Source organism: Scomber scombrus, chromosome 2 (genome assembly GCF_963691925.1).
Source record: "Scomber scombrus chromosome 2, fScoSco1.1, whole genome shotgun sequence".
Classification (NCBI taxonomy): Eukaryota; Metazoa; Chordata; class Actinopteri; order Scombriformes; family Scombridae; genus Scomber; species Scomber scombrus.
In genome coordinates, this window is record NC_084971.1 from 23,499,269 (window position 1) to 23,525,846 (window position 26,578).

Genomic DNA, 26,578 nt, shown 5'->3' on the forward strand with positions numbered 1-26,578 from the left:
ACTTTCCTTCTGCTGAGCGAAGTCAACTCAAATTAACTTACTTTCTGCAACGACTGACTGAGTGGGGATTAGAACACTGTATTAAAATGAAGCATCTGTTCCTTAACGGGCAGAGTGAATTGCACTCCTGTCCATGTCAGTGCTGCAGAATCTGAGCTGTCTGGCCAGCAGAACTAATTTGAACTGTGAATCAGAGGCTCATCCACAGGTCAAATAGCCCAGAATGAATAATACATGCTCATGAAAAGCTGCTCATCTTTGAAATGTTTTCTCACTGGGTGAACCAACAAGCAAACAGCATATCGAATCAAGACAGTTTCCTCTGTGTGTCTGTAAGTGTTAAACATGCATCACTGATCATCAGTGTACACACACATTCTCACTCCAACACCACACCAGCAACAATTCTTCAGGCCATAATAACGTTTATGTTTGTTTGTGCAGAGAAGATTTTAAATATGGTGCCCGTCACTATTCACCACAGTTCTGGTTCCCTCAACTGAGTTGTTAAACCACTTTAAAAGAACAAAAATCTATCATAGCATGATCTCATTGTACAAAGCACACAGTTCTTATTTTTCTGTTGTTATTGCTAATAGCCCCTAAAGCAAGGGTCCCAAATATTTTTGAGTTGTGACATCTCAAAATTGAGTAATGTCTTTTACATCACTTGTCACTGGTTGCCAATGTTGTGATCAGTTCAAATGAGGATTTTCCCCCTGTTATTTGAATAATTTTTTAAGACCTGGAAAAGAGCTATAGTAACAGTGCTGAAGACAGCACAGTAACAACAAGAGAGAACAGAGTTTTTTCAGTCATTAAAGTGTTGTGGCAGCACTGTACTGCAAGTGTCGTGGGAGAACTTTACGTTATCCTCAGGAATAAAACATAGACTACAACATAACAAAATGGGCCAGAAACACAACAACACAGTGAGACTACAGGGGAATAAAATGACAAGTCTGTAACACTGAATAGCAATAACAACACTTGCACAAACTGCACACGCACACACACACACACACACACACACACACACACACACACACACACACACACACACACATTGGGGGTGGGAGGTGGGGGTAATCTTTATTCTCATTGTAGCTCATACAGTCAATCGTGCAAGATACAATTATGCCCAGTGACCTGGGATCATCTACAGGAAATGAAAAGAATAACAAAAGAGAGTTGAAAAAGAAGAAAAATAGAGAGAGGATTGCCAAAGGGGAATATTCTCAGACACACTATGGATGTGAGGGAAAAGGAAATTCAGTTTGACAATACAATCGGGAGACGCAGACAATTTCATCTTAACAGTTTACAGGTGGGGGAGAGACTGAAAAGCAGGCAGGAGTTGCATTAAAACCCGTTAGGCATTGTGCATTTTTTTTTTTTTCCCCCCCGAATCCAGGCCTTCACAAGAAAGTCTGTGCCGGATGAGCTTGAGCCACAGACATGAACAGGTTTTGAAGTATAGACTAAATTGAGACCAAATGGTTTACACATGCTGGTATAATCTCAAACACACAGTCACATACAAGAAAATGTACACATGCAACACTAAATAGCACACATTTCATTTACACAATAGCCAGTGGTGTAACAGGTCACCATGGTAACCTTTATGACCTTCACTTCACAGCCAGGTGTGCGCTTGAACAAAACTCTCTTTTTGGTCTACAAGAAAATCTTCTGCCTTATAACTATTACTGAATCAGAGAGTAACATTCTCATCAGTATACTATAATGACATAGTGCTCTATAATACAACCAGAGCATAATGACTCTGTTCAAAGCTGGATTTCTTTCTATTCAGAGAGCCAAAGACACAAACTTACAAATAAAAAAGTGGGAACAGACTCTGTGTAGCTAAGACATAATACTTTAATGTTATCAGTACATACGTATAAGACAACATACTAGATGATAAAATATGTGGTGGTGTTGAATTATTGTCTAATTCCTGATGGCTAGTGAATTGCAGCAGTGGCAATAGTGATTAGCAACTGCAAGCAGATAGTGGCAGTAAAAGCTTAAATCCTATTACATTTAAGTTTAAGGTGGGGCAGTTGGTGTTTCCAATGCAATGCAGCCTCTGGCCAGCAAAAAAATGAGCAGCAACAGTAGCAATTAGATGAGGTTGTTAAATCAGTTGTTGTTTTTTATTGGTTATACTTAAAGATAGAAAGAAACTTCTAGACTTAAAGAAAACTGACTTTACATTCCTGCATGAACCATTGCTGCTACAGTAGCTCAATTCAGAGTGAAATGCAAAATCGTCCATTTACACATTACACAAAAGGTCAGAGCTTCCTTGTTTCTATGAAGCAGTGTTGAAACAATAAGCAAACCCACATCAACAAAAAATGGAGGAATTGCACTTAATGACAGGACTGACTTCAGCTCACCTCTGTGGCGGTGTGTGTAAAAATACTAAACCTACCAGCAACATACCATGTCATGCCTGTCAAGCTCAGTAGCTATTTATTTATAGGCCTGCAGTTTACTTCTTGGCAATGTCCTCCAAAAGGCAAATATTCAATCTTCCTCATGCCACAATTATTGATTATATCATTATAGTCCTTCTTTAAGCAGGTTAGTGCTCCAAGTTCTAACTTTCCTCTTTTATTTTTTTGTTTGCTTTTGATGATTTGGAACAAACATTTCACCTTAGTTTGAATAACTGTGGCATGATTGCATGCAGACCAAGTTTTTTAAAAATGTATTACTCAATGATGTTCAATTTTTGGCTCCACATACCTTTGAAAAATAAAATATTATTGGCCCACCTCAAGACAACACAGGTATTCCTTTTCCTTCTATTCATTTAAGCATTTCTCAGAAAATACATTTATTCCCACCCCTATTTACCACAAAACAAACTAAAGCAGATCCTAGTACTGTATTCCCACGTGCTAACAAAACATCCCAGAAACAAACAAACCTGGCAACCTGCAACATTTCTAAAGCTGCTTGCAACATCTGTAGGTACGTTTGTTTTCGCATCTAATCTCAGTTTGATTTTGGACCGTCAGTTCTTGTGTGAACAGACATAACCTTTTGACTGTTGTCTGAATTTCATTTAGTGTAAAGAAGCACAAAGAACAATGAACAGCATATACCAGAAACACGGACTTACCTGAGGCTCAAGGTCAATCGTTCATCTTTAGCCCTAAGCACATCGCCTATGGAAAATGTGGCACTGCCCAGGAAGCTACTCTGTAGAGCAAAACAGAGAAAGACAAAAAGCCAGTTAACACGGGATACATTTTACCAGCAGCAAGCAAATGGTTTTTAAAAAAAGAACAATAAAAACAGGCAACTGAACAACTCTTTTCTTCCTTTGATAGTACCAGAGAGGTGTCAGAAACAGGTGCCAGACATAACGTGTCAGAAATCATTTTGAACCCTGGGATCTAACAAAGAAAAAACACTCTCTAGGCTGTGTGTGATCAGGTTGACACACAGCACGGGGACATACAATCTACTATCCATTTATGTCTCTCTTTCACCTTCTTTCTCCCCTTTCTCACTCCTCTGACAACATGTGTTGCTGCAGGCAGAACAGAGGGTGTCAACGTACGAGAACTGGGTCATGGAGCGAGAGGTAGGGAATGAGCCCATCAATAACGAAGAGAGATGAACCACATTCATAGAGAACACACACCCATACACACTACATCAATGGCATACCCAGGTGCATGTACGGCCACACGCACGCACATAAAAAAAACTCTTGCACCTGCAAATAACACCATCAACATACTAGCTCTTGCTGCAGGAGGGGTGGGCTAAGACCGTACCAAGGACACAGGCTGCTCTGAACACAATTAAAACACAGAGTAGGTGATTAACAACAGGTACAAAGGTGATTCCACATATTTCATCATACTCGGGGGAAAAAAGATCTTAATTAAAGTATCTGCATCCTGTTCACACAATCCCCTGTGAAATACTGAGATGCTACAGTATAATTTGTGGCCCTATCATCAACAAAAGTTGAGTGTTTTTCTTATTCCTGGGCTTTCACAATAGTGCCGTTAATGGTTCTTCGAACACTGAAGTGACAATACAAAACAAGACAATTTATGTCTTGCCTCCGTCTGTTGCTTAAGAAAGCTGTCAAAGGTTTTACCGTGCCTATGAAGATGAAAACAGGATTGCGTCTGTTTTTGTAATGAATGCAAATTACGTTCAGGTGCAAGCAAACAGAAAGCTTACGCACACACTCCTTGGATGCTCCAACTAGTACTCAAACTAACAATACCTATCACTATATATACTGTATATATATATTCTTTTTTGTTTTTGTTTATCGATCAATTAATCATAGTTATAAATAATAAGGAAATAGCTCAAAATCCCTATCACAATTGCTTTGTTTTGTCTGACCAGTGCAAAACTGTATTCAATTTAATATAATGCATAACAAGATGAGGAGGTAAATTCTCACATTTGAGAACCCACAACCATCAAATGGTGGACATTTTTGATTGAAACATTTATAAAATTATGAATGCATTATAATGATAAAAAAATTATAATTTATCCAGAGGGAAACACAGATGCATGTACCAGATTTCATTGCAATGATATAACAAGTGTGAAATCAATACTGGCACTAGAGGAAGTCAGGATCACCATCAGACATTCAGCAGATGTTGACATTTTCCATAGGATAAGTGAACACTTTAACCTGCTGGGGCACTTCAGGAAAGGTCAGGAGGTCACCTAAGTCATTAGGATTCAATCACTGGGAAATAAGAATAACTGTACCAAATGTCATGGCAATATGTCAGATAGTTGTTAAGATATGTCACATTTCAAGCCCAAACTATCAACCTGATTGATTGCTAGAGGAAAAGTCATTGGATCAGTAAGAATTATCCTCTGGGAATGATGAACTTCTGAATAAAATTTCATGGCAATCCATCTAATAGTGATATTTCAAGCTGGACCAAAGCAGTGGATGGATGCCCAGAATGACAGATGTACTGACTGATGAATGCATCAACATTGCAATCCCTAGATTCATGCCATTAGTGTGGCTAAAAAGCATGACAAAGGTAACAGTGTCATAGCGTGGGGGTCATATGGTAAGTGTTTTTAAGTGAGCATGACTAATGAGAGCTACAGTAGCACCGCAAAACACAGCAAAGCACACAGGTCACATGACGGTTGTATTCCCTAATATAAAGTCATCACAGGCATGAGTGAGTTACATTTAGTCACTCATTAAATATATTTTGCATTGCTCACTTGCGCTAGTTATAGTAACAACTTTTTTTCCTTACCTTTAATCTGTCTTTTTCTCTTTATTGTGTGTCTATTTGTGTACACTTTTACCTCTAATCTTGCTTCCTCCCTCTTCCTACCACTGCACTTCTTTCTCTCTGTCTTACTCTCTCTCTCTCTCAACAGCCTCCTATATCAGATAAAAAAGGGCATCCTGTCTACTGACCTTTTCTCTCAATCATTTCCTCCCCGAGCACTTTCCAGCTACCCCATTCGAATCCCCATATGCTTATGGCAAAACCCTGCCCCGAACACATTATCTTGCCCTGTCCCACTCACAAGTAGACACAAACACGCATGCGTGCACACACAGAAAGAGGAAGAGGAAGGGGCTGAAACACAAGTTCAGTCAATAGTGTAATAATGGGAAAAAGCACAACACTATTGGGAGATAGTGAGAGGTTCAAAAGCAGCTTGGCGTCGGTCAAATCCCCAAAGAAAGACACACAACCCCAAACATCATATTCAGTTACAAGTCTATGCAGCACAGTGTCATGTCCTTATAAATTAAACAGAGCCAGAATCCCCAGTAGGCACCATTTAATATGCACAACGTCATATTCGTTCACACTGACGTATCATGGCCAATCCCAGTTTGCCCTGATAACCCAGAGCACAAGGCACAGAAGGCCATTACACACCGTAGAGGAACATTATATCCCCATGTAGCCATTAGTTGCAAGCCAGTACAGAACGTCTGGTAAATGGTCTTGGAAATCCATTCCTTAGCATCTTTTTATGGCCCCTCACGATGAAGGCTTTAAAAGTAATGAAGCTCTGGAGACTGTCTTCTTACACAAGATCAAAGTGGCTGTACCACAGAAAATGAGAGAAAGATGGGGGCAAGAGGAGGAGTGGAGTGAGAAAGGAAGACAAATGATGCTCTTCCAGGATCATGGAGGATTGATTATGATGGTCTCGCTCTGTTCCCTCTCACATGCTCGGGCTCTCTCTTTTTTCTATCTATCTTTTCGCCTGCTCTTGCTCATTCCCTTGACTAGTTCTATTGGCCATGCCCGTTTAGGGCTACAAGAAAAACTTTTGATCAATGATCTCCTTCACTAGTTTTAAAAAGAAGTGACAGCTGCTTGCCAGTGAGACGCTTTACTTGGGTGGAGAGACAAATACCTAACCAAACACAAAAAATGCTCTTGAAAAACACGTGCAGGCACAAAAGATCAATCTTAGACGAAAAATTAAAGACACTTGTGCAGGAGCACACAGAGCTGTCACACTGTACTTTACATCTGCAGGCAATTCCAAATGCTTGTCTGTGGACCTTTGAAGGCCACAGTGTCTGCCCATCACTTGGCAGAAGTAAACGGTCCAACTCAAGCTGTAGATCTATTGATTTTCTTTATGCCCTGGGTGACAGAGTGACACACACACACAAATACACACTAACTATCATTCCTTCTCACCCCAACTGTCTCTCTCGCTCTCTCTTACTATACACACACACACACACACACACACACACACACACACACACACACACACACACACACACACACACACACACACACACACACACACACACACACACACACACACACACACACACACACACACACACACACACACACACACACACAAAGACTGCAGAGAATACCTGGAGGAGAGGGCATTCATTCACATGCAACGCCAACAAATGACATTTTATATAAATGGCAGCAGTGACAGTTTTGGCACTCATTGAACTAGCACATCTGGCAAACATTTATGAATATGAACAGATTTATACCAGGGAGGTCAGTGGTGTCTACATGAATACACTGCTGTTTCTTTACAAATCGGCCTAATTAAGTCATTACAGATGTCATGACTTGCCATTTATGCAAACATGCAAATTTGTGCCCGGCACAAATTATGGACACACATAAATAATTTTATATATATATATATATACATATTTAAACATCTGATCTCGCACACAGATATAGCCTATAACAACACGCACACACACACACACACACACACACACACACACACACACACACACACACACACACACACACACACACACACACACACACACACACACACACACACACACACAGATAGAGAGAGAGAAGGAAGTCCACTTACAGTTATGGTGCACACAGCAGCAGCAAGCAAGTAAGCCAGTGAGATAGTCTGAGGACAGCTTTAAAAATGAGAAGTCGACTGAAAGAGTATGGAGAGAGGCTAAAATAAAAGAAAGAGCGCGCAAGATAGAGAAAGAGAAATGTTATGTCTTCCTTAATGAGCTCCAGGACGGTCTTGCTACATATCTTCCTCCAGTCCTCAGTTAGAGGAATTCCATGTATATGTTATATTCGCTCTTTACAGAGAAGCAGGCATACTGGCTGATAAGTACATGGTAAACGCGCAATCACACACATAAACACACAGACACACACTGCAGCCTCCTCTTGTGACTGAGAGCTGGCTAGAGTGAGCTACTGGCGCTACCGCTGTTGCTGCTGTGGCTGGGCTTGACAGTAAGCGAGAGAGAGAAAGGAGGAGTGAGCCACAAGAGGGGAGGGAGTGGACAAATACAAGCAGTCGAGGCAGAGTGGGGGAAGAAGGAGGTGGAGTGAACACAGGAGAGGAAGAGACAGAAAGGAAGGAAGACAGACAATTAAAGGGTAGAAACCCAAGATAGCAACACAAAAAAAGGGAGAGAGGTAGGCTATATAAGAATATACAGGAGGAAAAAGAGGGAAAGAGAGACAGAGTTGTCACACCTTGAGTGCCGCTTGTGACTCAAATGGCAAACAGGAAAGAAACTCTTGTTATGGCTACTTGAATTAACATAAATTCCGACCACCTGGTACAATGTATGCGTGTAGGGGTGTGTGTTTGCGTTCAAAATGGATAAACACTTCAGAACACACAGTGACATATTTGAGTATCACACAAGAGACCTGTTGAACAACTCACAATGTCTATATTATATATATTTATATATATTTTAACCAAGTAAGATGTTTAAAGACATGATGCAGCTGCCACTGAGAGAACAATGAACCTACCTATGACACCAAGATTGGGTTTTAACTATCTGGGCTCAAACCTTGGATTAAGCAGGGTTTAATTTACCCATGCTGTCCCAGGAGGATGACTAATTCTGGCAGAACAAAGGACATGCTCTACACTGGCCCTTATCACCCCAAGCAGGTACACAGACAAACACAATGAAACATGCACACAAACATTCAAGCACACATGCACACACATACACACACATGCACACCCTCTGGTACACACACTGAGAAAACACTAATGTTACATTGGTAAGTACACACAGACTGTTAATGTAAAAATACACAGCGCACTGGAGGTCATGGTAATGAGGAGTCAACCTTTCGTAATATGGGAGGTGAGGTGTGGAATTGGAGAGTGTGGGTGGAAACACTGGATTTAACTATTCTTGCTGCCTTCATTACCATGAGGATTGATGACCTGGGTGCCAAGTGGAAGCCAGGGACAGATAGTGCATGAACTAAAACCTGCCAAATGAAACGAAACGAAACAAATGCTTCTCACTCTGCGAACAAACTGCTTACTCTGACTATGCAACAGTATTCATGGGCATCTCTGCTGCTGCCAAATCCATTTGTTCAGTTGGTTACTGCTCACTTTTTTGTCAGTGGTGACAGATGAGTGTTTGGTCCCTTTTTCCCAATCTAAATTTCTGCATACAATAGGAATTTGCTTGGATCTTATAGGAACAGAAATGTATGTTAAATAACGACGTGTGGAAAATACTAGATCAAAGCTTGTTCAATATATGAAGTAAGCACACTGAAAACTGGCATTTTTTAATGCCCCACTTTGAAGTTCAAATTTTTTGATTTGACATATTTTAGAATATTCCAACTGTGAGTTCCTGAAAAGCACACTGAGACTGGCAGGGATTGGTCTTGCATTCAACAGCCCGGGCAACCTACTGCAGTGCACATTTCCTGGCTGTAAAAGGAAAAGCCTAAGCACTCTTTAATTCCTACTTTTAAGATTTTTTTTAACCAGCATTCACAGCTGGTTGAACACTATCACTGCTGTATGCACACACACACACACACACACACACACACACACACACACACACACACACACACACACACACACACACACACACACACACACACACACACACACACACACACACACACACACACACAGAAAAACACACACACAGACACTATTCATGGATCTCTAAGGGAGCTGCAAGCATCGGATGTGTTAGTCTATGTAAAGATCATCGAGGTTTTCCTACAGACGGCACCAAGGGATCTTAGACAACCATCCCACCCCCAAACCCAGAGAGGAACAGACAAAAGCAGTCGGTTGAGTGTTGTGTTTTCCTTGGGTGAGCTGATTTTCTCATTCTTAGCTGTCTACCCTTGACATTGTCCTCACATTCTTCCCTGGCTTATTCTTTTCATGGTTTTCTACCTTGACCTCATTCCCCTTGCTTTTGATCTGTTTTAAAAAGGAAAAAAAGGAAACTTTGCAGACAGGGATGAAGTCAGACCTGATCTCACCCCTTTTGCACTTCTCCAACTATTTCATTATATGACCACCACCTTACATGTCAGGGATAACTAAACAGGATGGATATTGTCCCTCAATTTTATAAAGGAAAAAATATGACTTTTGATGTAGCGGTCCACTGCACATAATCAGTTATTAAAGGCATTTTAATTGTTCCAGTCTGACCTGTGTGGGGAAAGAATAGCAGGCTCCAGATGCTGTGTACTTCTTGTTATGCTATTCATGTGGGTCCTCAGGCAGTGAGTGCATGCTCTAAGCAATGTGAGGCAGACTTATCTGACTGTGATAATACTGATTTGTACTTAGATACAACATACTTTGATGTGATCTTCTAGTGTTTTTTTTTTTTTTTTTGCTATTACATGCCTTATTAATCGTTTGTACTATTTTTGTCTGCTTTATGAATAACTTTTGAAATGTATCAAAGGCACCAAATGCTCCTACTGTAAAACAAAAAGCATGGCTCATTGTGCAAATCTGAAACTGAAACAGGGGAGATGAATGCCTTGTGGGTCTGGTTTTGATAAAAGGAAAGCAAAACTTTAATCTTTGCCAACTTTAGTAAGATTATTGAGTGTAAAATCATGGAAGTGGGCTCTTAATTAGCATAGCTTTCCATGACTTAACTTCTATGCTCACATAATTCAGTGATAATTCTTATCTCACTTTGGAGTCAGACAAGTGTAAATTACCGTGAGAACACATGAGGGGGGGTAATCCATATCTAAAATAAATTAAGAAGTGGACTACAAGGAACAACAACAAGGGATACTTTAATGTGCACTGTATTAAGAACTAAGATTAGGAACTGAATCAATATTTTAATATCTGAGTGGTATTAAAACTGCAGCTACACAGTTATTATGGCGCAGTTGTGTCAATACTAAATGCTTCTGGTGGTTTAATTAGCCAGCTGTTTGAGGAATTCAGCTCATGGTGCTGAAATATGGGCTACAGTGACAAACAAACTCAATCATTATCCCAACCTCTTATGCCATCTTTGGTAGTGCTACACTGAATATCAAGTCTTCAAATTTTTTGGGGATGGAGATTTTTCCATTGAATGAATTTAGCAGTCTCTCTGGGGTGCTATTTTTACCATTGTATATCTGCAGTATGGCAGAGCAGGATATTTCCTGAGACTGTGAAATTTGCTTTTCAATCAGATAATGACGAAATTCATGTGTGCTACCACAGACAATTCAACAAAATCACATATCATCCAAACACTGTGCACAGAAGAAGCCAAAAGAAAGTATGGATGATCCTTCCTATCAGTGGCTGTCATTGGTAGTGGAATATGTTTAGTATACTGAAAATAGTTGTGCATTGCAATATCCCTTGCATCTCAAGCAAGAGTGATACACTTGCTCTGCAAAACTTTATAATCCAATAAGATATTTTTGCACCTTACTCAGAGACTTTATGAACAGTCAAAGCACGCTGGACTTTTTCAGCCTGAAAGGTAAATACTTACTTAAAGCTGACTTCTGAGAGACCGTGGTTTCCTCCAGGGGAAACTCGTTTCAGGATTCCTTCTCCTGCAGTTACAGTAAGTACAGAGAGATCTACAGAGCGGTGTATGATGAATGCTGCAGAGCGACAGACAAGTTAATATTCCTCTTTCTCACAAAGCAGATTAAGGTTCCTGAGGACCTGTGATTTTCTGTCACAGCAGGAAAGCAAGAGGTGAGAAAAAGCAGCAATGCAGACTGAATGTTCATACGCGCTCACACATACACACATTCTTCAGCTTGTCAATGCTTGCCTCCAAACAAGAAGCCCTTCCTACCACTCTATTAGTTTCTCACATCTCCCTTCCTCTATTGCTGCTCTTGCTTACTTAAAGTTTAAGTCATGTCCTCTTTGTGTCCGTCCAGCTATCAGGCTATGCAGAGAGACAAGTGCTATGCAGGGCTCCAACAGGTGATGATAATGTGCTTTAGTAACTTTCAACAGAAAATCAGATTCCCACATCCTTTTCTATCTGTCTCACAGACAAAGCTGCAGGTAGGAGAAAAATAAACTCAAGTTGTGGCAAATGCAGTACACACTTCAAGCACATTACCAATGCTTTTCCCCCTACACTCTCAGCTTTGGTCCATAAACTTTAATGGCTAACCCCACTGCAGACTAGGTGATAAAAATCAAGGCTCCCTTCACTAACAGTCTGTAAACATGACTTGGTAGCAAGTCCAAAGACTGTACCGCCCTGTTCAAATCCCCTCGATTGACTTGAGCACTATATTTACATTACAGCACAGAAAACTTGAGCAGTTTTGATAGAGTTACATTTTAATAGACCTATTTTGTCTTAGATGAGGCAAATCTATATGATCATGCACCTAGGACAAGTGTTTATTATCTGCCACTTATTGCAAGAGCTGCTATCTGCGAGACCTGACGGAGGCTGCGGTCAGCAGTTTCCCCTTTTCTGAGTCTGTGTGGTTCACGTTGAGGGCCCACAAAGGCAGCAATCGAAAGAAGTTGCACGCAGAGTGGAGAGAGGATACACTTTATCATTTTCTCACCCACAAACATGTTACTAAGTTCCACATCCTGTTTGTCACATCACTGCTGTTATCTTGATCGTGGTATGAGCATGAAGCTTTTGGTGATAATCTGGTATGGGGAAAAACATTTCTCAAGCAAACAATGGCTGAATGAAACCTGTAATGTTGTGCACAGCAGCGTTACAGCACTAGGTTCTGTGTAGTAATTCCCTTACATACCCATAGATAACAGGAAATGTGCAGGTTGCTATTCCCTGCCATTATGTAACAACAAGAAGCTGCTAGCTCACCCCCAGGCCTGTAAGGCTACAGGCTATGTTGGGTCTCTCTCTCTGCCTCTCTTTCTCTCTGCCTCTCTTTCTCTCTGACGCGCGCGCGCGCGCACGCACGCACGCACGCACGCACGCACACACACACACACACACACACACACACACACACACACACACACACACACACACACACACACACACACACACACACAGAGTAATAGTACTATAATATGCTAGCTCATGCCTGAAGTGGTTGATAGCTCTCTTCTTCAGAGAGCAGGGCTATAGGGGCTGTGAAAGTAAACAGCTCGGATCAAACCAACTCTCAGCTCCTTTTGAAGAGTGGGAGACAATTACGGAGCTCAATGGTGCAGCCCAGAGGTGGTTAACAGCCTAGACAGGCAGACAGACAGGGATTGATGCCCCGTAAGATCTAGAGTCTGTTCCTCACCGACTTCACTGTGCAGTCACATCCGAGGCGCCTAGCTGAACATACATGTCGGAACAAAATGAGTTCTGCCCCTAGGCTGTGATAAACACACTTTACCCTGTAGCATTTTTTCCCTCAGTATGTAAAATTCAAAACTATTGTGTGGATTTTACCGCAACGTATTTCGAGTAGTTGCAGATGGGGTCAAAGCTTTGTGTGGGTGGAAAGTTCTTCCTTCAATATTTCTCCAATAGACTGGTAGCGCTTTGATACTCATTTCTATCTCCAGGATAGATAAATACTATAGAGCATGACCTTTTGAGCTTATGTGTGACTGAGTTCTTGTGTACTTCTTGTGTGTTATATGTTGCAGAATGTTACCTTGAGTTATCTTTGACATTGTTTCGACTAGAAAACTGCACTACTCTGTGTCCAGTGTGAGTGAATGTGTGTCTGTGTGTGTCACAAGGGTTCAGGAGGTGAGCTGCAAACTGTAGCTTAAAAGCTCTGGCAGCACACTTGCTCTTATAATGTAGGTGTTTATGAACAAGCCCTCCTGCCCCTTACTTTCCTGTGGGATAACATAAAACTAAGCCCATATACAAGCTGCAGTTTCAGACTGCTTGCACCACCTTGACTTGGTAAACAACAAGATGCAGGAAAGAGTGGGAGAAATGCAACAGCCGCTAGCTATTTTTGTTCCTCAGCACACCACAACCATATTAGTTGCCTAAATGACATATTTGCCTGTTGATGTGTAACAACACCAACAAAAGAGCCTTTTGAACTATATACTGCTTATGTAAAAAGTAGAATTTGTCCTTGGTGGCTGCGAGATAGCAGATAAATAGATTCAAAAACTGTGTTTTTTTGTTGTGTATACTCATGAATATCGGATAAGATTCTTTAAAAAATAAAAAAGATAAGATCAAAACAAATATATTTGTATTTCCTGGGAGGGGAAAATGCTTCTTTGAGATGTTTAATGGCTTTCACTCTCTTTGGGTGTGCAAAGAGGAAACAATGTTGGCTGCTTTCTGATTATCATATAATTCCATCTGCACGAACTGAAGACAAAAACAAAGCAGCGACAAGAACCCCTCTGCCCCCCACTCATTTACTCTTTAGTCCTCCTGGGTGAGAAGAGGTGGAAAAAAGCAGCGTGACATTATCTCCATCAACAAAGTTAGACAGCAATACAAGTAACGATATTCTGTAATAATGTTTACACACAGCGCAGACATATAGAGACAATACAATGAATTACTGACATAAAATGTTGTATTAAATATGTCTCAGCTGACCAACTGAAGGATTTTAATTACACCCGCACAGCATGAACATAAAGTGTGGTGACACCCACATACACAGTTGCAAATGCTGTTCGCCCAGAGGCTTACACGTGCATGTGCAGACACACAAAAAACTCACTGTACAAGACCCTGGCCTGGCTGGCAAGCTCATCAGTTAGTTCAGTTAGCCGTGGAAAATATCAGCCTTCATGTGTACACCCACCCACACACACACACACAGCCAACAAGCATCAGCACTTTACACCACCGTCTCTCTCAAAGGAAACCATTACACTGCAGAAACCCACAGGAAGCCGAGGTAGAAAGGGGATTTTCTCAAGCACTTTTCTCTCTCCTCTCTCCCCCTCAAAAAAAAAAGAAAAAAAAGAAAAAAACTTACACTAAGCTACTTTTCCCAGAGAGAAAAAGATTACAGTCAGCCAAGCGTCTAATTCACCTGTGACCCAGTAATTCATTTGGCTGATAATCTGCTATTGCAGGTGACACTAACAATCACTGATATGATGGGTAGAGAGGTGGGGGAGGGGTAGGAAAGGTATGGGTTGGGCTGATTGGTGCAGCAGATATTTGATTAAATTCTCAAATGAATAATGCATTATGAAATTGATCCAGACAAATCCCACCTTGAGGACATTGGAGTAGGATTATACAGGGAACGGTTTGGTAGAGGTTACAAAAAAAGAGAAGGATTCCTGGAAAGGTACACTTAAGCATCAAGTGGTTATCTGGTGCTTGATAAGGCAATTTGCTGAGAACCATTATTATGCACGTCAGCTACATGCAGATGGAACATACTGTACATTCACAGAAGTAGATTATGTGAGATGTATCCTCAATACATTGTACATGTCCATAACCTTCTCTATCCAGTGGCCTGGAGAAAAAAACGAACAAAGTTTTAGTTTCCTTAGTGTTTATTTATTTATTTTTGGGGTAAAGCAAACATACTGAAAATGAATATCCTGTTTTATAAATTATACAAATATCATTTATACAAAGGATTTACAATATGAAGACTTGTTTTTTCATGTTATTGTCATTTCTCTTCTATCATCATTTCCATCTTTTGTGCATGCTTTGATGCTTGCACATTGACAGAGCTTTTTTTTGTTTTAATATGCATCTAAGTGTATGTATGCACATTATCCACCCAAAATGTTCTGTTATTACCTGCAAATGTGATGTATTCTCCACAGTGTTACAAAGTTTACAATTCTGAATACTAATGAAAGCGCGCTTATTTCACTGACACTGAACTAACCGTCTCCACTAAGGCTTCCTTGTAATACTTGTATATAAATAGACAGTTTACTGGTGTACTTCACTTGTGTTAACTTGTGGGTTTACTCTGGAAAAAAGGGCGTCTCCTTGTGGCAACAGAACCAGACATCTGCTCAGCAGTTTTTATAAGTAATTAGCTTCTCTGCTTAGATTTAGTTGGTTGCTTTTAATGAGCGTGTACTTTTCCAACAACTATTTTCACGAATGACTGCATACACCCTCACACAAAACCTGGAGTGCACTTAATTATCAACAATTGTAAATATTCATTGGCACAATGAGTCACTTTATTGAAGTGCATGTCAACACAGTGGGGGTAGGCAAAAGGTAAAAAAAAAAAAAAAAAAAAAGTAATTATCTGGAGCCTTCTTAAATATTGTAAGCAGGAGTTAAAAGTATTGTAAGCCAATGAAAATGATATCATTACTGTGAGAAAAAGCGCTACAGAGGTTAAGGCTTTGGTAGGAGGCACACGTCAGTCCTTTGTGACATGTTGCGTTGCTGAAAAGCCTGTCCATGGGGCTTTTCAGATGCCATGTTAGACATATGTAGTGTTAACCTGACATGGTAGAGTGAGTGCTCAGTTGTCAATAAAAATGTTTTACAGTGTTTAAAGTTTCTATGCTTTAGGGACAAGGACCATTTATTCTCCCTCAATTTTCATCTGTCTGGCTCCAACATTTTTACAACTGTGCTAAAGTTAACAGGGTTTTCTTTTTAATAAGACGAGGCAGACAGTGCAGTGCTTTCAAAGCTTTGAGGGCAATCTCTCCTATCTGTACAGTTGAAGAAGCACTTTAATTCATTACTGTGTCAAATTTATCTGTCTTATGAAAGGCAAATCCCATTCAGGTTTGGAGGCTTGCCATAAAGTATATATTCTGAATTCATAATATTAAAAGCTGCCACAGTTTCTTTAATGATGAGCTTGATTTGCAAGCTGTGTCAACAAAGAAGACAGACTTGAAATATCTGTCTGTTATCCATACATTTTTCCATAGAGTTGTCCATGTAATTGGCCTCTACTAATCTATAGACAGTTCTTTCCAGTTGCTTACATTTTTTATTTTGTTTTTAAATCCACCAAAGTGAAATCTTCAGCAATTATCATATAGGGAAAAACAGGTTGCTCTCTACTTTCTTGCTTGTTTTATCCTCTCACTGTTGCTTGTAATAGGACATGAAACACTGAGGGCACCGGCGATAGCAATGAAGGCAGTGTTAAAAACAAAATCAGAGGTTCAGTAATCAAGTGAATTAGTAAAGCTACCAGAGCACAGAAACTCTAATTTAGAGAACATGCTGAAATCAAGGAGAATTTATGAAAGAGGATTTCCGAAGACACTCTGTTATGCCTGACGGGTATGGGGCATATACAAGAAAGGTGTTTCCTGGATTTGGAGAGGCAACTGGAAGTTCACAGAAGTGTAATTGTGCAATCCATCAAATGAACTATTTTTTGCCTGTTTGAAATGTGAAATTAAATGCACATAAATGAGCATAATTTATGGCCAGTTGGAATGGATAAAATGTGAGAGCAGCAAAAGTGGGACTTCTATGTACAGTATATCATATCATAATCACAGGGACTGCAGTACTTCCCCTTGAAACAAGTCAGGGTGTTATTATACATCATATCTGAATGCTGAAGTCCACGCTTTTCTCACACACACCCAGAAGTGATGCCCATAGCCATCCTTTAATTTTCCCATTGTTATTATCTTTCCCCATCTGTATGGCTAAGCTCACTTGCCATTGTCATGATTGAGAAATGTCAAACCTGTCATCATCCTTGGCGCTCACGCATCTCTGTTTTGATTGGCAGAAGTCACACCTCTGATACCTTTTCAAAATGATGTCTCAAGTGTGATTAGCTCAACGATCAGGTCTGAAAACATGGACATGAACATTTTTTGATTAACATTTTTAACCTGAAGCAATAGTATTTTTGACACACTTAATTAAAAAAAATTGTATTGTTAGTCCCTACACCTAACAGTATAAATCCGTTGAGAAAGTAAAAAAGCAATGCTTCTCACTTCCCTTATTTTCACCACTGTGGTGCCCTTGGGCAAGCGCGCCCCCCCAAACATGTTTTATGATTCGTTTTATGTAGCAATATTTTGATGCAACTAAGGTTCTGAGAGCACAAAGACAATGAGAAGACATTCTATATGTATCCTGTATTTTCAGGCAAAAAACATGTCCAGACCTAATTTCATTAGGCAGGGCAAAGGGTTATACACTGATTATGTGTTTGCCATTTTAATACAGTAAGTTGACATAACACTAAATAGACAAGAATGTATGCATCCATTGGCATAGTATGCATCTATTACAGCACCAGGCCATAAACTAAAATAGAGGGAGGTGGTTTTATACCCCTTATAGCCAAAGTTACAGTACCATTAAAGTGTCTTCAATTTTCTGCTTGGCAAGACCACCAGTGAGCAAGAAAGCAAGAGAGGTCACTAGTTTGACTCGTTTTAGTATTGCCGAACAGCAGTACTTTTCAGCACTTGTGACATTGGATGACATTGCCACAATGATCGTGAGGGAAGAAAAGTGGCCATCAGACAAGAGACAGTTCTTATCTAAGGACTGTTACTCTCGTAGCTTATCACTGCTCAGCTGTCCACCCAATCACTACCAAGACCTTTCTTGGATATCTCTGAGATAGGTTCTTGTAAAAGTCAAGTTGAGTCAATTTTATTTGTATAGCCCAATATCTCAAATCACACATTTTCCTCAGGGGTCTTCTACAGTCTGTGCAGCACTACAACACCCCCTGTCCTTAAACCCTTGATTCGAATAAGTAAAACTGTGTTTGTTTGTATTTGTGTTTTTTTCTGGGTTTTTTTTCTGGGTTTTCTTTCTGTGTTTTCTTTCTGTGTGTGTGTGTGTGTGTGTGTGTGTGTGTGTGTGTGTGTTTTAGTGTTTACAATATATGTATCAGCCTGTGTGCCTGCTGGTCTGTAAAAAGCCAATATAACATATACATGGAGTTCCTCTTAATGAGGACTGGAGGAAGATATTTTAGGAGGAGTGTGGTAAGTGTGTGTGTGTGTGTGTGTGTGTGTGTGTGTGTGTGTGTGTGTGTGTGTGTGTGTGTGTGTGTGTGTGTGTGTGTGTGTGTGTGTGTGTGTGTGTGTGTGTGTGTGTGTGTACCAGTTGTGGGGACTCACCTCCCTTATGAGAGAAAATGCAAGTCCCCTTAATGTAAATCATTAATTTTAGGCTGAAGACTTGGTTTAAAGTTAAGGTAAATTTAGATTAGGCAAGTAGTGGCTAGTTAATGTTGATCTAATGTCCTTTGAGGTGACGAAGTGATGGAAATATGACTCTCTCTCAGTTTGTGTGTGTGTGTGTGTGTGTGTGTGTGTGTGTGTGTGTGTGTGTGTGTGTGTGTGTGTGTGTGTGTGTGTGTGTGTGTGTGTGTGTGAGTGTCTTACTGTCTGTTTCCCTGTCTGCTTCCATAACCCCCCCACCCAACACACACCCAATTTCCCCCCTCTCTGTTTCTGGCAGTAAACTCCGGCACTTACAGAAAATTTCCACCACATTGACACTCATCCAACTAAAAGCAACTGGCTATGCCAAAAATATGTCAAGTCACCGCCTTTTACACATCATGATTATTGACAGGCCAGGATTAACTGAGGCTGGGATTCTCCATACATCAGCAGTTCATAATTGGAGCGACAATTCACCATGGAACAGTGGGTGCTCAAACTGCCTCTTGAGATCTGGCTAATATCTGCCAGTCAAATAGTCCTCAAATTAGGTAGACAGCAGAAAACAAGGATCTGCAAGGATCACAACAATGCAGGATTATATAGAGTATGGAGTGACTGAAAGCTGACATGATCGAGTGCCAAGTTTCATTTTAGCAGTTAAATGTGGGATAGAAAATAAAATCTTAAACTGCCTTTTTGATCAAGTGTTCTGGTAAATGTGGTATCCATAGTAACTGCCAAACAATTAGCACGTTTTAATCAAATCTTTGTCTCCCCCAAGGTTTTAGGTCCCAGAAATATCTGGCAATTAATTTCACAATTGAAAAGATTCAATAGAAGATATGTATGCTTAGGGCAAACACTGAATCATGGTTGAACAGCACAAGCTTTTTTTTTATTAAAGCGATAATTCATCACAACTTGAAAACTTGAAGCTATAACAAAATTTCTTCTCACAAAGCAGTATAAACCATAAAAGTGAGTGAGTGACTTGTGAATACAATCTCACTCAAAAGTATCATCTAACTGTAGGAGACAGTAAATCATTTGTATTTGTACAATCTACTTGAAATTTCTCTCAAGCAAATTGTCAGCTCACATATGGTTATGCAAAAATTATGATTTGACTTTTGCCAGCTTGTCTGTCTACAGAAATGTTTTGCCAGAGAAGATGAGAAACAGAGATAGCAAAGCATTTTTGTAAATGATGGTTATATCAATTCTGAAGTGCTGGATTTTGCAACATTCACATTCAAATTTGTCATTTAGCTGCAGCTGCTAAAGGGGGGTGTTAGCAGTGGAAGTGTTTTAGTTACAGGTGCCTAAAGCATTTTTGTATATGTCAGATTTGGATTTCAGGCTAACATTACAAGCAACCCAGGCTTTATCAATGTTATTGTGTAGTATAAGTAATTTGACTTTGTGCATATGTTTAACTAAAATGTTTCCAATGTTTTGTTATGATTGAGTTCTTTTTTTCCAATTGTATGTTTTTATGCTTCCAATTCTTACTGTTAAATCATCTGATATTTTGTTTTTATTTAAGGCACATCCAGTTGCCCCTGTGTATGAAATGCACTTATAAATAAAGCTGCCTTGCCTAAAATGTTTATTGTAGCTCCAGCATAAGTGAGGAAAGATATTTTTGCTGGATAAAAATTTCAATTAACACATAAAGCTTTTATACTCACTAAATTCTGAATTTCCAGGTTTTACCAATGCTAAGCAGGTTTCAGCTAAAGTTCCACTTAATTCCATGGTGCCCTCACTGTTTGGAGTAAAATGTTTGCTAACAATTGAGCTGCTCATCCTCAAGTCACAAGATATGTTAAGTGCTAGTGCTATATTTTCACTGCTGTTGATCAATAATTTAGCAGCAAGCTCACTGCACCAGCAAAGTAAAATAAAAACAGGGGTAGCTAAGACAGGATTTAAGCTAAAGTTCAGTTCAAGTTTACTAATCAACAAGAAACCATTGTGGAGTGATAGAAAAATAGAATATAAGTTATACCATAAATAAAGACAGACAATATGCACAGGCTAGTTCACAGGCTAACAGTTTGTATGCTAACAGGCTGTTAGAGCTCCTAGGAGTGACTGTCTAGTTCATGTATTCTTCCTTAAAGTACACTCAGTGGATGTGACGGATTTTCAGATTAGTACATCTAAACAACATAACTTCCCCTTAAGTATCTTGCTGCACACCATCTGGTCTCTCTGTGTATTTGTTCACTGATAGCATAATGCTTCCAGAGTACAAACAACTGGAGTGAGGTCATCCTCTTCCTGCCCTTAAAGTCACTGTGTCGTTTTGAATACCCAACCACCCATGGAGATAGGTTGAAAGCATGTAGACTACACTAGATATTTTACTTTCAGATTTCCTTGCAGATGTATGATATTAAATAAACTGGAGGATATGATAAGATAAAATATTCTATTTGTAAGGCATCGTAATTTAAAAAATACATCTAAAGGGAAGAGTCTAATAACAACATCAGATTCTTGGGTGTGGGTATGACTTTTGTCACTTACAGAGACACAAACTAGATTTAAAACCATTTGATTGGGTACAGCTTGTGCATATAGGGAAAAAGCTGTGTCCCCAATTGGTAAACCACTAATTTTTGGGCTAGTGGTTAAGGTTAGAGTTATGTTAAGGTTTGGATAGGGTTAAGGTAAGCCTCCAGGAAATGAATGTAAGTCTATGTAAATACCCCAATGATTTAAGTGTTCGTGTGTGTGTGTGTGTGTGTGTGTGTGTGTGTGTGTGTGTGCGTGTCAAATGGTCAAGCAGTTTGAGATGGAACTTTAATGCGTTCTCTTTCCACTGCTGTCTCAATCTTGCTCTGTCCCTTTAGTGCAGATGGTGTGTGTGTGTTTATCAGGCTGCATGTGGCGGCCAGAAGAAGAAATGGCCATTATTGTAACACAGTAAAAACCCCTCTGCTTGTGTTTTATTTGATTGAATACATTTTATGGCGGCTTTATGGAAATGACCGGACATGCTCCATTTTCCTGTTGTACTCAGATGAGGTCTTTTGTTTGTCACACTTCAGTGCACATCACAGAAACCAATCAAAATTCCTCACCACAGCCAGTAATAGGAATGCAAACTGAAAACTGCATTACACGTTCATTCCAGATTGCAGAGAGCAAAGGCAGGATAAATGTGGTTGCTGTGATTAGAGAGAAGAGCTCTTCCAGAGGCAGCTGTCCTATCCCTTTATACCACGAGAACACTCAGTAATAGGTTTGTACTGACAACAAACCACAGGTCTGTCATTAGCGGGGTGTCTTCAAGCCTCTTCACAGAGATAAGTGAGCACAAGCGTGATGCACCCAACACACACAAATAATCTTATTTACCTCTTTCATATACTTTTAACGCAAGGCTCTGTATTTATCTTACCTCTCTCAGATGAGCCATGTTCTGACTACTGATGAACTTTGAAGATAATGACTGGCTGCTAAGATTTAATCCAAAAGCCTAAAAAGGTGCGTCTGACCACATCTTTCACTCCAACTTGAAATAGGTCAAATCTGTTTTATACTATACAATACAATACAATACAATACAATATACTTTATTGTGCCCTTAGGAAAATTCTTCTTGGGCTCATAGTCACTGCATTTCACAAATGTCATTATGCATTTTACATACAGAGTATGTAGACAACGGCATACTAGTATTCATATGTACATACATTTAAGTACCGTTACAACATTAAAAAAGGATACTGCACAGCTTTAAAACAACATATTGCACAACCCGTCCATCTTATCAAAGTCCCTTTTGGGACTGCGGCTTTTTAAGATGATAATAGAAGAAAGCATGAATGAGTTTTTAAAACGATTGAGTTGCCACTTGGGTAGTCTATATCCTCTGCGATAGGGTAAGGGCTCGCACTCAGAGTGGAGGACATGGGATAGATCAGACAGTATTCTCTGTGTCCCTCTGAGCACAGACTGCTTGCATATAGATTGAAGGGACTGGTGTTCCCTTTTTCCTATGACCTTCATGGCATTATGAACAAGACAGTCAAGCCTAGATTTTAACTGTACTGAGGGATTACCATACCATGGTTGTATCCCATAACTGATTAGGCTCTACAAGACTGCCTGGTATTTATATAGCGCATTTCATACACAGTGGCAACTCAATGTGCTTTACATAAAACAAACATTTAACAGAAAAAATTGAAAAAACATGGAATTTGAGAAATAAAAATAAAACCCAATCATAGTAAACACATACATACATACCCCCCCCCCCCCCACACACACACACACACACACTAATAATAAAAACAAAGTACAGAAACATAGAAAGAGAGAGAAATAAAATACTATAATGGAGCATTAAAAAATAAGATTGAAGCATAAAATAATGATTTGCTTTAAAATCATTAAAAGGACATAGAGTGCAAATGAAAGATTAAAATTTAAAGTGCTTTGAAAGAGCTCAATCATAAGCACAGGAGAAAAGAAGTGTTTTTAACCTGGATTTAAAAATATTCACAGTTGGGGCTGATTTCAGTTCTGCTGGTAGTTTGTTCCAGTTATGTGCAGCATAACAGCTAAAAGCTGCTTCACCATGTTTAGTCTGAACTCTGGGCTCCACTATCTGACCTGAGTCAGTAGATCTCAGAGCCCTACTGGGTTTATATTCTACTAACATGTCATTCATGTATTCTGGACCTAAACCATTCAGTGATTTGTAGACCAGTAGCATAACTTTAAAATCTATTCTATAGCTGACTGGGAGCCAGTGTAAAGACTTTAGAACTGGAGTAATGTGCTCTGATCTCTTTGTTCTGGTCAAAACTCGAGCTGCAGCGTTCTGAATGAGCTGCAGTTGTTTAATGCTTTTTTGTGGGAGTCCAGTCAGAAGACCGTTACAGTAGTCGAGTCTACTGGAGATGAAAGCATGAATCAACTTCTCCTGGTCTGTTTGAGACATAAAACCCTTCACTCTGGATATGTTCTTAAGCTGATAGAAGGCTGTTTTGGAGATCGATTTGATATGACTGCTGAAGGTCAGATCTGAGTCTATCAGTACGCCAAGGTTTCGGACTTGGTCGCTAGTTTTTAGAGAGAGTGACTCGAGATGTTTACTGACAGCAATCCTCTTCTCTTTATTGCCAAAAACAATTACCTCAGTTTTGTCCTGATTTAATTGAAAGAAATTTTGGTTCATCCAATTTGTTACTTGCTCTAAACAGTGACACAATGACTGTATTGGACTGTAGTCATCCGGGGACAGTGCTAGGTATATCTGCGTGTCATCTGCATAACTGTGATAGTCTACATTAGAGTTCTGCAGAAATTGACCCAAAGGCAGCATATATAGACTGAACAGAAGGGGTCCAAGAACTGACCCCTGAGGAACTCCACATGTCATAGCCACTCGATCGGATTCATAACTTCCAATGGTCACAAAATTACTCTGCTCCTCCAAGTAGGACCTGAACCATTCTAGGACTATTCCGCTGAGTCCTGCCCAAGTTTCCAACCTGTTCAACAGTATACCTCATACCTATACCATCACCTCAGTTTTATTCACATTCAAAATGAGGTGGTTAGTATCACACCAATATACAACAGTCTCTATCTCAGAGTAGTAGGATAATGTATTGTTGTCTCTCTACAATAAACAGAAAATTAGCAGTGTCAGAGAATTTGAGCATGTAGTTATCAATGTGTATACTCACACACTCATTTGTGAACAATGTGAAAAAGACTGGAGAGCTCACACAACCCTGTACTGATTGTCTTGGGTCAAAGAGTGTATTGTTGACCTTTACATGCTGGATGTGATCAGTCAGAAAAGAGAGGTACCATTTAATAATAAAAAATTTTCTGAATCAATAGATAAAGCTGGAAGGTGTTAAAAGCTGAGCTAAAATCAGCAAAAGGCATCATCAGTGTCCCTCCTCTGTCTATAAGGATATTGGAAAGGATGTAACAATGGATTTATATCTGCTTTGAGTAAGGAAACTGTATTTTTCCAAACATTTCATCACAACTGCAGTTAAAGCTATTGGTCTATAATCATTGTTGTCAATTGGACAGGGTTTCGTAGGAACTGGTGTAATGACAGTCTTTTTCCAGAGGGCAGGGACAGTGTGTGAGTCCAGTGACTGTTGGAAAGTAGGGCACCATACTGGAGTCAACTCCTCTGCAAAAGTCCTTAGGTATGAAAGTATACTTTGTACCTCATGAAAAAATGCTCAGTGTGTCTTCTCTAGCCTGTATTTGAAATGTAATCATCATTTTGTTCTTTCGACCATGAAAGCAAGAGCTGTTTTTCTCTCATTAAACAGTGTTTGAGACAAGATGCAGCAAATTAGTTATACTTTGAATGGTCTTTGTTTAAGTCATTGTGCACAAAGATTTGGGTGAGCCTATAAAAAATTGCTTTAAATGAAGCAATCTCTGTGAAGTATACCTCTTTCAGCCACAGTAAATTTTTCTTGATTCAGTGATCAGAATTCGAACTGAAAGGTAATTCATCGCCCCTGGGAGCCATTCAAAGTGGAGTTGCAGGTAAGACATCAGTGACAAAGTAAGGCTGGCCTGTCATTCTTTGACAACTAGGGCTTGAGGGGGGGGGGGGGGGGGGGGGATCACTTACACCTGAGAGATAGCTAACCCGGTCGCACTCCTTCTCACACCTCTACTCCCTCACTTATCGCCCTCAGAGCCCTGTGCGTGTTCTCAAATATTCATGACCATGCAGACAGTGTCATCTTAGAATATCTAAATGGGAAGCCCAAGGCAGAGGGAAATTATCCTACTATGAAATTCTTTGGTCCTCTACGAATGTTAAAGCAGTCATCTATAAACCGCGCTCCATCAGTTTTGTCCCCCTCACCATTTACAATTTCTTCCTCTCTTATTTCCACTTCAAAACTCTTATGGTGAATAGACAGCATGGCATGTCAGACAAAACAGCAAATTTGCATGTTTTAAAAAATATATATTTGCATTTGAGCTATCTGCTTTCTCTGCAGTAAATGAACTTGTGGCCCAACATCTGCTACATGAGCTGAAAGTGATATGTAAAACTTCTGACAGCGGATTTGTAAAACACATATACAAACATAGCCTTTATGCTCGCACTCTCTAGAAAAACAACATTAAATGACTGAGCCTTGACTGAGTAATTCTCGATCTGCCACTTAAGCGAATGGGGCCTGAAGCATTGTGCCAGCTCATGTTCAGGGTCATGCCTGTGTCACTTAAAGACTCTAATGAGATGCAGACATGTATGCTGCGCACAGTCAAGAAAAGCTGAAAATCCAAAAGTCAAAATCAGCCAAAATCTTAAAAAAAGAGAAAGGAAAGACCCTCAAGTACTGCATTGAAAGGCCACTACATTCGGTCTATGAAAAGAAGGAGAGAGGAAATTATTTTCAAGATAGCTACAAAGGGTTGTGATCCAGCTCATTATTCAAAAGTTTTTGAATGATGAGCAGGGTCACAACTTTTTCACTTTGAAGGCAATGTGGGGTGTGGAGATGAGAGAAGAGTTTGAAAGGCTCAACAGGACCTATCCTGTAAGGCTGTTCGTATAGCCTTAAGCTCTAAAAGCCAAGCTTGAGTGAAATGCTGTGTTAAGTATCAGTGATATTCTTGACAGACTGACAGGAGCTACTGTGAAATCTCACTCATAGTGAGAGAGGGACAGCAT

The 26,578-nt window shown here is 39.9% G+C and overlaps 1 protein-coding gene across 3 annotated transcripts in view; it reads right to left on the reverse strand.

The window, feature by feature from the left end:
• inpp4b (inositol polyphosphate-4-phosphatase type II B) overlaps positions 1–26,578 on the reverse strand; it is a 145,327-nt gene that overhangs the window by 90,939 nt on the left and 27,810 nt on the right. For 2 of the 3 annotated variants that reach the window (XM_062432310.1, XM_062432301.1), the window contains exons 1-2: positions 7,387–7,741; positions 3,143–3,222 (exon numbers count right to left, since the gene is read on the reverse strand). Coding sequence is in view for 1 of the 3 variants with exons in the window: in XM_062432293.1 (XP_062288277.1) it covers positions 3,143–3,222 (80 nt within the window). In the remaining 2 variants the exon portion in view is untranslated. Of the gene's footprint in view, positions 1–3,142; positions 3,223–7,386; positions 7,742–26,578 lie in introns of those variants that run through there. The other variant, XM_062432293.1, reaches the window with a different exon arrangement.